The sequence below is a fragment of the Cyclopterus lumpus genome, chromosome 20, assembly GCF_009769545.1.
Source record: "Cyclopterus lumpus isolate fCycLum1 chromosome 20, fCycLum1.pri, whole genome shotgun sequence".
Taxonomy (NCBI): domain Eukaryota; kingdom Metazoa; phylum Chordata; class Actinopteri; order Perciformes; family Cyclopteridae; genus Cyclopterus; species Cyclopterus lumpus.
In genome coordinates this window covers 13649566-13660398 of record NC_046985.1, presented here as the reverse complement: position 1 = coordinate 13660398, position 10833 = coordinate 13649566, and the positions used below count along the sequence as shown (strand labels likewise).

General features: G+C 43.2%; 1 protein-coding gene across 5 annotated transcripts; it reads left to right on the top strand.

Annotated features, from left to right (window-relative positions):
* sh3glb1a (SH3-domain GRB2-like endophilin B1a) lies at window positions 1-8702 on the top strand. 5 transcript variants are annotated; one of them, XM_034559816.1, is made up of 9 exons: window positions 1-353; window positions 794-935; window positions 1775-1903; window positions 2261-2394; window positions 3289-3381; window positions 5768-5857; window positions 6083-6183; window positions 6772-7009; window positions 7457-8702. In XM_034559816.1, the coding sequence occupies exons 1-9, from the start codon at window positions 291-293 to the stop codon at window positions 7562-7564; spliced, it is 1098 nt and encodes a 365-aa protein (XP_034415707.1). In that variant the 5' UTR covers window positions 1-290; the 3' UTR covers window positions 7565-8702. The 5 variants fall into 5 exon arrangements, with proteins under 5 accessions (XP_034415707.1, XP_034415709.1, XP_034415710.1 ...); XM_034559819.1 differs by lacking the exon at window positions 1-353 and adding an exon at window positions 527-655; XM_034559817.1 differs by lacking the exon at window positions 1-353 and adding an exon at window positions 533-668.
* Window positions 8703-10833: the final 2131 nt, after the last annotated feature.

The window sequence follows — 10833 nt, the reverse complement described above, 5'->3', positions numbered from 1 at the left end:
GAACCAACAGCAAACACTTATAACTCACTAAATCTTGAGTCGTTTCAATTTATTGCTGTCAACCATCCAAGTGTGTCGTGTGACGACATGCGCAAGCGCGAGATTTTCCCCTCAGCTGTCAGACGCGGGTGCAGATGTGAAGTATCTTGTCCGTACAATATCTTTGTCAGGACCTACAGCTGGGTGGACCTCCGACACACAAAAAAAGTTGCTTGAGTCGCGTACAGGGATGGCAGTTTGACTGAGACGAGCTAGCTGTTGTTTTAAGTGCCTATTGCCCCCGCGGTGCCATGGATTTTAATGTGAAGCGGTTGGCTGCAGACGCCGGTACTTTCCTAAGCCGTGCGGTACAAGTAAGTTAGACCGTCTGGTTTGTGGAAGTGGTTGCTAACTGACGTTAGCTGCTAGTTTAAATCAGTCAGGTAGCGTTAGCGCCCATGCTAAACAGCTAACTAGCTAATTAGCTTCACGTTGCTAGCTGTTATTGTAGCCTCACTGGAGTTATTGTAGCCTGTGATATCATCTTGAGCGGCAATGTTACGCCCATGACCGTTGTTTAAATAGTTCCCCCGACACCCCCGTCTCTATTACAGCTAACACTAACAACACTAACCATCAAAGCAGGCCGCGGGACCCAATAGATGGAGACATTAACGTTAGTGGAGCAGGTCACGTTTATTTCTCTTTGGTCACCTTCCGTCCAACGTTCAGACGCACGTTGGCATCACACAGGTTGGGAAAGGTCGTGTGGACACTATAACCGGGTGTTTTTTTTTCTTTCTTTTCGTTTCAGTTTACAGAAGAGAAACTTGGCCAGGCTGAAAAGACCGAGTTGGACGCTCATTTGGAGAAGCTCCTGGTCAGAGCCGAGAACACCAAGCAATGGACAGAGCGCATTATGAAGCAGACGGAAGTCTTACTACAGCCAAACCCAAGTAAGACCGCTGGTGACTCTGGGGCGAACGTGACTGGCCTCACAAAAACAAAATGCTGACATACTGGATGTATGAGCAGCGTGTGGCAGGTACCATTCTCTCTCTATAGGGAGGAAGTCACCAAATCCCCTTTTTATAGGTCCGTCAACTTAATTCCACTCTTAAATGTTCAGGTACTGTTCGTCATAATGGGGATCCGCCTACGGGGGCTTTTTCCTTTTTGAACTCAACATTTGGAAATCGAGCGTTTCTGCAATGTTATCAGAATGACGTCCATGCCGGGAGTTGATATCTTGTTTAAATGTGTTGACAAATGATAGCGGCTACACTCAAAAGGAACTCAATGAAACAGAAAACAGAAAATGCCTGGATTTCCATGTTTGCCGGTATAAAGGGGTCACATAAAAACAGACATGCGCAACATTTTTGAGATGGTGTTTGACGTACACCAGTAGGTAGGCTGTCTGCGAAGTCTGTAAGCTCAGCTGTGCATCCTCCTCTGTTCACACCATGGTGCTGTAGCACAACAAACACAGACAGACTAGCAGGTGATTAAAGTCTTGTGTGAAGGCTGGATATTTTAAACTGGATTTGCCCTTCCCCCCGTACATCCGAACCGCATACCACAGATATATGCCAGCTGTGACTGTCGGTGTTCGTATACGTGATGGCCTCAGATTTTATTGTCATTGTTGTCATTATGAGAGCCTCTAGTTTTTAGTTTACAAATGTAAAGTAGGCTGTTTGGCCTCTCTGTCCTCAAGTCCACTGCCCTACGTGTGGCTGCCTCACTCTAGTCTTATGACTTTGTAATGAGGTTTTCTTCTTGCGATCTGCAGATGTCCGCCTAGAAGAATTTGTGTACGAGAAACTGGAGAAAAAAGCCCCGACGCGAATGAACAACCATGAGCTGCTGGGCCAGTCCATGATCGAGTCGGGAGGTGAATTTGGTCCCGGCACTGCCTATGGTGAGCGATAACACTGAGATGCCCAACATACTTAAAGCTCCTTAGCTTCTAGATATTAAGGTTTAGTTGTTGGGAAAGCATGCATAAAATGGTTTGGATGGGAGTATTCTGTCATGTGTAGACTGATGATAGTTTGTTGGGAACATTTGAACACCATTCTTCTGTTATGATGTTAAACATCACTTTAATCCCCTGCAACCGTCTTTGGTGGTCAATGTCATTCCTCAGACGTAGCTTCTTGCTTTTGTACGTATCCACAGGCCTCTGTGTACTCCTTAGTTGAGTGTGATGCCACAATGTACAAGCCAGCACTATGTTGGGAGTGAATTAGTGTTTGTGTGCTGCTGACCATTACAGGAAACGCTCTGATAAAATGTGGTGAGACGGAGAAGCAGATTGGTGGGGCAGAACGGGAGTTGATCCAAAGTTCCGCCATCAACTTCCTGACACCTTTCAGAAACTTTTTAGAGGGAGACTTCAAAACCATCCTGGTGAGTTGGACTGCTGGCTCCGGCTCTTTAAATCATTTTTCCACTGAACTTTTTATCTGGAACTGACTCTAGACTGTAGAGGAGTAGTGTCTTGATAAGAGCCCCTTTCTAATTTAATAACTTATTGTAAGTCGCTTTGGATAAAAGCGTCAGCTAAATGACTAATGTAATGTAATAATAATCAGAAATCATATTGACCTCTGTCCCGTATCTTCAATTCAGTTCAGAAGTTAGACTAAAGGATAACTAATTATACATCATCAAAGGTTTAGAATTTTTTTGATAAGAAAAAAAATGAAAAAAGGCAACATAGGTTCATATCTGGCATTTGTATCTGCCCCAAAAATAATAATAATAATGCATTTAATTTATATAGCGCTTTTCATAATACTCAAAGACACTTCACATAATTAAAACATCCTAAAAGCTAAAAATAAATAAATAAGAATAGCTAAAATACAGGTAAAACAAATAAAAAGTAACAGTTGATTCAAAAGACTTGTACTTGTTGATAGAACTGTGTGGTTAAGGTAATTACAGTCATCACTTTGTAATTACATTATCAGCCCCATGAAGCTGCAGTTGAGCTTTAGTTAACACAAACGTACCACTTCCTGTCGCTCCGAGTTGAAGCTTTCCTGCGGCTGACCATCGTAAAGCTGCTACAGAACCGGAGCTACAGCTTCCGATAGCCTTCAGTGAGTGACTGGCTTAAAGATATCAACACTTCAGATGCCGTGTTTGACCCAGTGTACCTGTTTGTTACTTGCCCTGTTGGACCTTTATCCAATACCTCCAAACATCCTGCACATCAAAACGTGCGCTTCCCAACATTAATGTTCACTCTCCCGTAGAATTTCTTTTAGGATTTTTTTTTTGCGTTTTGTTTTTCAGAAAGAGAGGAAGCTGCTACAGGTCAAACGTTTGGATTTGGACGCAGCTAAAACCAAACTAAAGAAAGCCAGGATGGCTGATGGTAGAGCTGCGGTAAATGTGTACACACACACACACACACACACACACACACACACACACAGTCACATAGTCATCTGGATGTCTTTCGGTCCTTTTAATGGTGGTGAATTGTCTAAAATCATTAGCCAACTTCCTTTCAGAGGAAGAAAAGCTGCCTGGGCGTATCCTGTCCGAAGTCATGACGGCCACACCAAGTTACACAACACAATGCTGATCATTTTATCTCTTGTGACTTGCATGCAGTCACATGAGAGGTGATGGGAACTTCAGACTTCCCTTTTTTCTGGATAGTTGTTTTCTTGCTGTGCTCTTTACTTTTTTTTCTCCTGACATCTGGGTTTCTATTTTTCTTTGTTTACAGACACTAGTGTCCTTAAATGAACACAAAAATACACACAATTAACGTAACTTACTGACGTAACGAGGGGGATCACTAAAGAATTGTAAAACATTACGTGTGTTTGGGACCTAAAAGACTGCATTGTGCTTCAGGAATGCAACAAACAGCAGAGTCTACAAAGTCTTTTTAGGCTCCTAAAGTTAGTTCATTTTTAATTCAATCTGTAATCTGATGTCTTTCCAGCCCTTTTAGTGAACCGGTTTTAACTGTTTTGGAGTTGCAGCCTAAATCGCTAATGTTCACAACTTGTAGGTGCAACCTGAAAATGAGATAAGATTGAACATTTCACATTAAAGAAATGTTTGTGCCAAAGATGCCCAGTAGACATTCCAATATATTAGTTAGCCTCCAGACTTTGGCACACCATATTTTCCATACCAAAAGTTCTCAAGCAGAACTAAATGAAACTCAAACTGGGATGTTCTGACTTGAAATTGACACGATGTGATCAGCTGAGAAAACTCCTCACTGGAGTTATTGTAACTACTACATGCACGATTGTAGCGTGGTGTTACAGTAGAGAGCAGAGCACATGCAGAAAGCAAGCGTCACAATACGAGAATCCCCAAACAATATGATGTAATGTCATGGGTGGTCATTACTGGGCAACATCAAAGCAAAGCTATGCAAATGCTTCTAGATGAGACCCAGCAAGCCCGACTTCCATCTATGACTCTGATTCCCTTGGTGTTGTCCCTGTGGCTTCTCAACATGCTCATGTAAGCCTCTAGCTTTTCCCAAATAGCAGGGCTGTCTAGTGTTACTGTAGTTTGTTTGAATCCATATAATCAAAGGTGTGTCCTGTGTACAACATCAGCTGGTTAACACCGGCTCCGCTTCTCCGCTAGTCTTTGTTTGATGGTCGGTACACCCAACTAAACCAAGGTGGTTTGGTTGAAAGCTCACAGATGACAGATATGCATGTGCTGCCTTGTCACAGTCTTCTTAACCTCTACGGAGTGTGGTTCTGTTAAACACACACACACACACACACACACACACACACAGTGTGAGGATGTGTTGTGTGTTGTGTTGTGTTGGCCGCGGCCGTGCAGCAGCTGTAGCTCTAACTACTGTGTCACTGTTTTCAAAACACAAAGCAGCAGATGTGAGCAGAGGAAGTGACAGAGGTGAGTGGAATGTTGGAGCTATCTTTGAATTACACACACACACACACACACACACACACACACACACACACACACACACACACCCAACACCCCCCGGTAGCAGTGTGAGCAGCTGCTGCCCGTGGCTTTATCTCCTCTGTTACGCATACCGCCGTACCTCGCGGAGAACCTTGAATCCTTGTAGACGAGTCCTGCGAGAGACCAAACGCTGTGGATGTTCTCTCCCTGGGAGGACATGGTCCCCATCGGTCTCAGGATGTTTGTTGGACTGTTTAAGTGAGTCTCAACAAGCCATTGTTTCACAAGCCTCTCATTGAATCCTTTGGCTCAATGTGGGATGCGACTAGGAACCATTGTTGAGTTGTCCTTCTCCCTGATGGGCCCCTGTCTTCTCTGGTCTTGACCTGCCGAAGACATTTCATGTCCTATGCACATACAGACTCTGGCGGTATTTTCTCTCGTGGTTGACTGTTCATTTATTTCTTCATGCATTTTCTTTTTTTTTTATGGACTATCTTTTGGTACATGTTGATATTCAGCTAAAATGATTTTGATTATTTCCAAGTCAAAGAGTTTTTTTGGTTGTTGTATTTGATTTCCAGATTAGAAGGCAAGTTTTATACCACGGGACATCCACTTGGCTCAAATACAGATGAAATACCCTTTTCATTACGAGAATATCAGCAAACCAATGTGTTAGTCCGATGCATGTTCGTTCACTTTTACTTTTAAGCCATACGTCTGTTCTTCGCTTCTGTAAAGCAAGGGGGCCTTGATTGGATCATCATCAATTCTCCAACCCCGTGGAATGGTGGCGTTGCCCTATAAAACAAAACAAAATGTTTCCGCTTTGCTTCTTGATCCTCAGGCAGAGCAGGAGATGAGGATGACCCAGAGTGAGTTCGACCGGCAGGCGGAGATCACCCGGCTGCTGCTAGAAGGCGTCAGCAGCACCCACGTATGTAGCTACTGGTTTTCGGTGACCTAAACTTTCCACGAGTACCGACTTTTGGTCGTGAAGTGGGTAGAGCTGCCATTTCCGATGACAAAATGTTTATTATAGAATGACACCACCCTAACTTTAAAAGATAAAGAATGGTTAAGCTAGGAAAGCCACTCGACTCTCCTTTTGTAAAACTGGTAAAGGGTTCAGCATTCTTCTCCTCCTTGTGCACATTACCAGGCCCATCACCTCCGCTGCTTGAATGACTTTGTGGAGGCCCAGACTACGTACTACGCTCAGTGTTACCACTACATGGTGGATCTCCAAAAGCAGCTGGGCAGGTGAAAGACCACTGTTACATTTTGATTGATTTAGTCCTGAGCAGAGCCATGCATCTGGCTTACTGGTGTCCACTACATTAGGGGGACGTTTACACAACAAGTAATGTCACAGAGAAGACCTCTTTTCTGAGATACAAGGATCATCACTCGTCTCAGTACTTACCAAGCAGGACCTATATTGCTCATTTCAGAATGAATAGTATTTAGTATGCTGTTGATGCAGGGAGCAGTACGCTATTCGAGTCCTTGCTTTTGTTGTTTTTCCTGTTTTCTTTCTGAATGGGTAAATAACTGTCTTACTTTTAGAAACCCTTCCTGGAAACAAAAGTATTGATGTTTAATGTTCTCCTCGTTCCTAATTGTTTCCCCCCGCAATAAAATCAAAGTGGTTCAAGTCGGGTAACATGAACGTTTCTGTTGAAAATGACTAATACTTAATCAGCGATGAGGTCACAGGGGAGTGAGCTTCATGTAATTCATACAGGGAGATGGAAGTGGTAAATAATGTGCTGCATCGGGGCGAAACACTGCTCTGCTTCAGCGTGGCACAAGCAGTCGGGTTTCATCGCCTCCCCTTCCTCCCACCAGTTTCCCCTCCACGTTCTCCAACAACAACCAGTCGTCGATGTCGGGCGGGGCCAGCAGCATCTCGGTGCCCACCATCTCGGTGTCGGCCTCCCTGCCCAGCGTGTCCGCGGGCCGCGGCGGCTCGGCGGCATCGGGCGGGTTCAATGAACTGCGCAGCTCCAACGGCAGCCGCAAAGCCCGGGTGCTTTACGACTACGACGCGGCCAGCAGCAGCGAGCTTTCCCTGCTGGCTGACGAGGTGAGCCTGAAATATAATAATCATAATAACGATTTATTTTTATAAACAAACTACGTTAGGACGCCTGACTCAAACTGCAGTGGAGTACAGTACAGTACAGTAGGAACATCAGCCGCCCTCCTTTCTTGGAAAAGCGCTGAATTGTCCCATTACAAGCCAGCGGTTGACTAACAATGAGCCAGCATTACCTCATTCGCTCCAATACTCCCATTCAGGCACATTTTCCAGTCTGCCCTTGGCCAACTGACTTTGGTAATAACAGGATTCACAACCACGCAGTTCATGCAATTTAGTGTCTTTGACGAAGCTGAACACTGTCAAGTGGACAAGTGCTACATAATGTACTGGCGTAAGCTTTTGCTACGTCAGGAACGTTGCATTAATAACGGAGGTTCCTGTATAACTTTTGTTGAATGGAAGCTGAGACCGTAATCCCTGTCTTTGCAGGTGATCGTCGTCAGCAGCGTCCCCGGCATGGATTCTGATTGGCTGATGGGCGAGCGTGGCAACCAGAAGGGCAAAGTGCCGATCACTTACCTGGAGTTGCTTAACTGAGGACCCCCCCGACCCCCAGCCCTCTGTAACCAGCTGTGATTTCATATTTATATTGTGTTGCAGGGTCAGGCCTTACTTTCCCTTCCATTCGGCCATTTTAGAATGAGTTATATTTCTATGAAAAGGAGTCTCAGTTTTAGCGGACATGGATTGAATACATTTGAAAGAAGGGGAAGGAAAACGGACCCGAACTCCCTGATGTGTTTGTATGCAACTGTAGTATATTTCTATAACATGCTTCCATACCTTTTGTGCTTGATGCCATGCAATCTGCAATATGTGCCAAAACATCTCCCAAACTGTAACGTAAAAAAAAAAATGTTTACAATATATATCTCAGATGGTGACTTAAATGCTTTTTAATGTGAGGGTTTTATTTCTCTTCCCTCACTGCAAGTTCTTTCAAGTAGCGATAAAGTAGACACTTCTTTCTATAATACAATAATCCACTTCAGTTTGAAGTGGAGACGTGACGCTGATTATTAAGTCTTATTTTATAATTGATAATTTTACGGCGCAGTAGCTGTTATGGTTATCCAAAGAATGAATTGTTTTTTTACATTATCCTAAGTATTAGGCGCCAGCTTTACTCTCATGGAGCGATACTGGACAGTTCAATGCATTGCTCCAGGACATTTGGTTGATGAGAGGCGTCGTTTCCTGCTGATGACCACGCAGTTATGAAACTCCCATGCCAGATATCGTTAAGTGCCTATGGCGGTGACCTTGGCCTCCCTAGAACCACTTGCCTTGTTTGCAGCTACATCAGCTGCATTAAGACGATCTAATCAGTCCCCTCTCTTAAGTATTGAACCCCAATACTTCCATTTAAGTTATTGGCTATTGGAAATCAGCATTTTGGAAATTAATTTACCTGAAGAGGGCTATTATCTCTGATTTAAATTATTGACTTGTGTATTGTACATAAATACACAGTGTGTTTACTTTGAAGAAAAAGCCTTAAAGTACAAATATTTCCTTTTAAACTTGCATCTCCACATTGAATTAAATAAATGTTACATTCTGGGAGATGAAAGTATATTATTCCATGGCTGCTTTTTGTTTTTGTGTGTAACTGATAAGATAGCATACAATTGTAAAATAAATATACAATGTGATGCGTTAAAATAAGAAGATATCACTGGTCTGTTTAGAGATTTGTTTTTATCTACGTCCATGCATGCGTCTTCAGTAGTGAGGGAGCAAAATGTCCTTTACAGCCGCCTTGATTGTTTTTTTTTTGTATTGATTCCCGGTGGATCCACTAGAGGGCAGAGCAAGCAATTAAATAAATTAAACCGTTAAATACAAGTGAAGAAATGTAATTTGGCAGAATCGTGTGAAATTGAGACCTACGATTGGGACACATTGCTGAGCGAGTTAATAAGTTAATGTCATGTCATGCATGAACACCTTTTAAAAGCTGCCATTTTAGACCCCGTGGTAGGATTGCGAGTGATACATTTCATGAAAGGACCCAACATTAACATACAAATGGTGTACAACAAAAACCTGAAGGAAACTGGAATGAAACACTTTAAAGAAAAAAAATCAATCACATTTAGTACTCGTACAGATCAATTTCTGATTGTTTTGTTCTCAGTGAAACACCTGCATATCAAACGATCATCAACCTACTGGAGATATGTTGGGTCTAAAAGGTACACTTTGATTTCTAACACAGACGAAAAGTTTCTACAGTCGTGGAGACAATTCCTGTGCAAGAGGTCAAATGAGTTGACGAACCGAAGCAATTACTCCGACTGAACCGTGATCTCGAGGTTATTTATTCCGATACGCATGACACCTCTGAATTACGGCCTAAAATTATTCCTGCCTGGTTACAAATCACCCACCCCCACACAAAAGAAACCACTGGCTTTATATTAAAGGATGTTGACGCATCCAGAGATAATTTGGTGAGCAAAAGAGTGGATTCCCTCTCCCCTGTTGTTGTCTTGGGCTCTCTCCTGACCCATTCCCCAGTGACTTCCACAGCTCCCAGTGGCTCGCCGTGCTGGCAGCAGTGGACCAGAAAACACACAAATCCCCAGAAAATAGCTCAAATCTCTGACCCAGTTTGACAGAATCTCTTAATTTCATGTTTTTGTTTATTTTCACGCTCAAATGCTGTCATAAGTCTCTTTTTGCCATCTCGAGGCAGTCACGCAGTTAACAAATGATACGAAGCGCTTCCTGGCTAAGTCCAGTGCAGAGCCTCCATGGTCGCCCGTCGTTAGAGCAGGAAGGGGGAAGAGGAAGTGGAGTTTTGCAAACTGCCTGTTGACTAAGAAGCTGCCTGTACATCATCTTACGTTGGACAATGGTTGTTTATTTCCAGCGTGCGGCCATCAGCGTTGGAGACAATAACCACTAACCTTTGACCTACACTAGCTTGTGTTACCTTTTTCCAAAAGAGTTTTAATGAGTGCAATATTGAGAGGTGAAGCCTGAAAGCCCAATGGAGAGGAAAAAAAGGATCCTTTTAGTGTTTGTACACCAAACTAAAATAAAGACCAGAAAATCCAATATATTCGGCTCACATTGGTCCTCATGAAACCTCCGCTGTGGGCTTGACGTTTCGGTTGTACAGTGTTTTGCATTCTGAAACCCAGGTGACTTTTCTTTATCTCTCTAAAAGATAACCCCGCCCACTTAGAAAAAGTTAGCCTTAAACCAGTTCACAGATCAAGATGAGTGATCCTGAGAAAAAAAATCACTTCCTCTTTCATCAGTCCTTATTGTCTTTCATATGTTGCACCGAAGAATACTTAACGTCTGCCGGTTTGAACCTCCTGACGGTTCACTTGATGTGAAGGGGTGAAAAAAAAAAGCTAAATTAACTCTTGAACAAGTTTTTCATGCTTGCGTGTTCACTTCAAATCAGGCAGTTCTACCCTTTGAGGGCCCAAGGAGGTTGTTCGGGTCCAAAAACAAGTTGTTTATTCTTTTGCTGGTTATCATTAGGAGATGTAACTGGGTTAAAAAGTGAAGCGAGAAGATAAACTGCCGCTTATCTGATGTGTTTGCTGAGGATGCTGGTTCAGACTGTAACTGTGGAACTGGTAGCCAAAAGTGTCTTTTCTGAACAGGCTGTGTGTGGTTGTTTAGCCATGCCAGCACCTCGGCTCGATGGGTGGCAATGCTAATTTTTTAGATTTGTCAGTCAAAGTTGTCAGTCAAACTAATGCTGAAGCCAGTTGGGAGAAGAGTCTTCAGTGTCATACTTTTCTCTTCCTTGAATAAAGAAACACGCTCCAGTTCTTCTG

Coding starts and splice junctions, on each gene's coding strand:
- sh3glb1a (XM_034559816.1), top strand. CDS start 291: ATGGATTTTAATGTGAAGCGGTTGGCTGCAGACGCCGGTACTTTCCTA. Junction 2,395..3,288: donor GAGACTTCAAAACCATCCTG/GTGAGTTGGACT, acceptor TTTGTTTTTCAG/AAAGAGAGGAAGCTGCTACA. Junction 5,858..6,082: donor AAGGCGTCAGCAGCACCCAC/GTATGTAGCTAC, acceptor GCACATTACCAG/GCCCATCACCTCCGCTGCTT.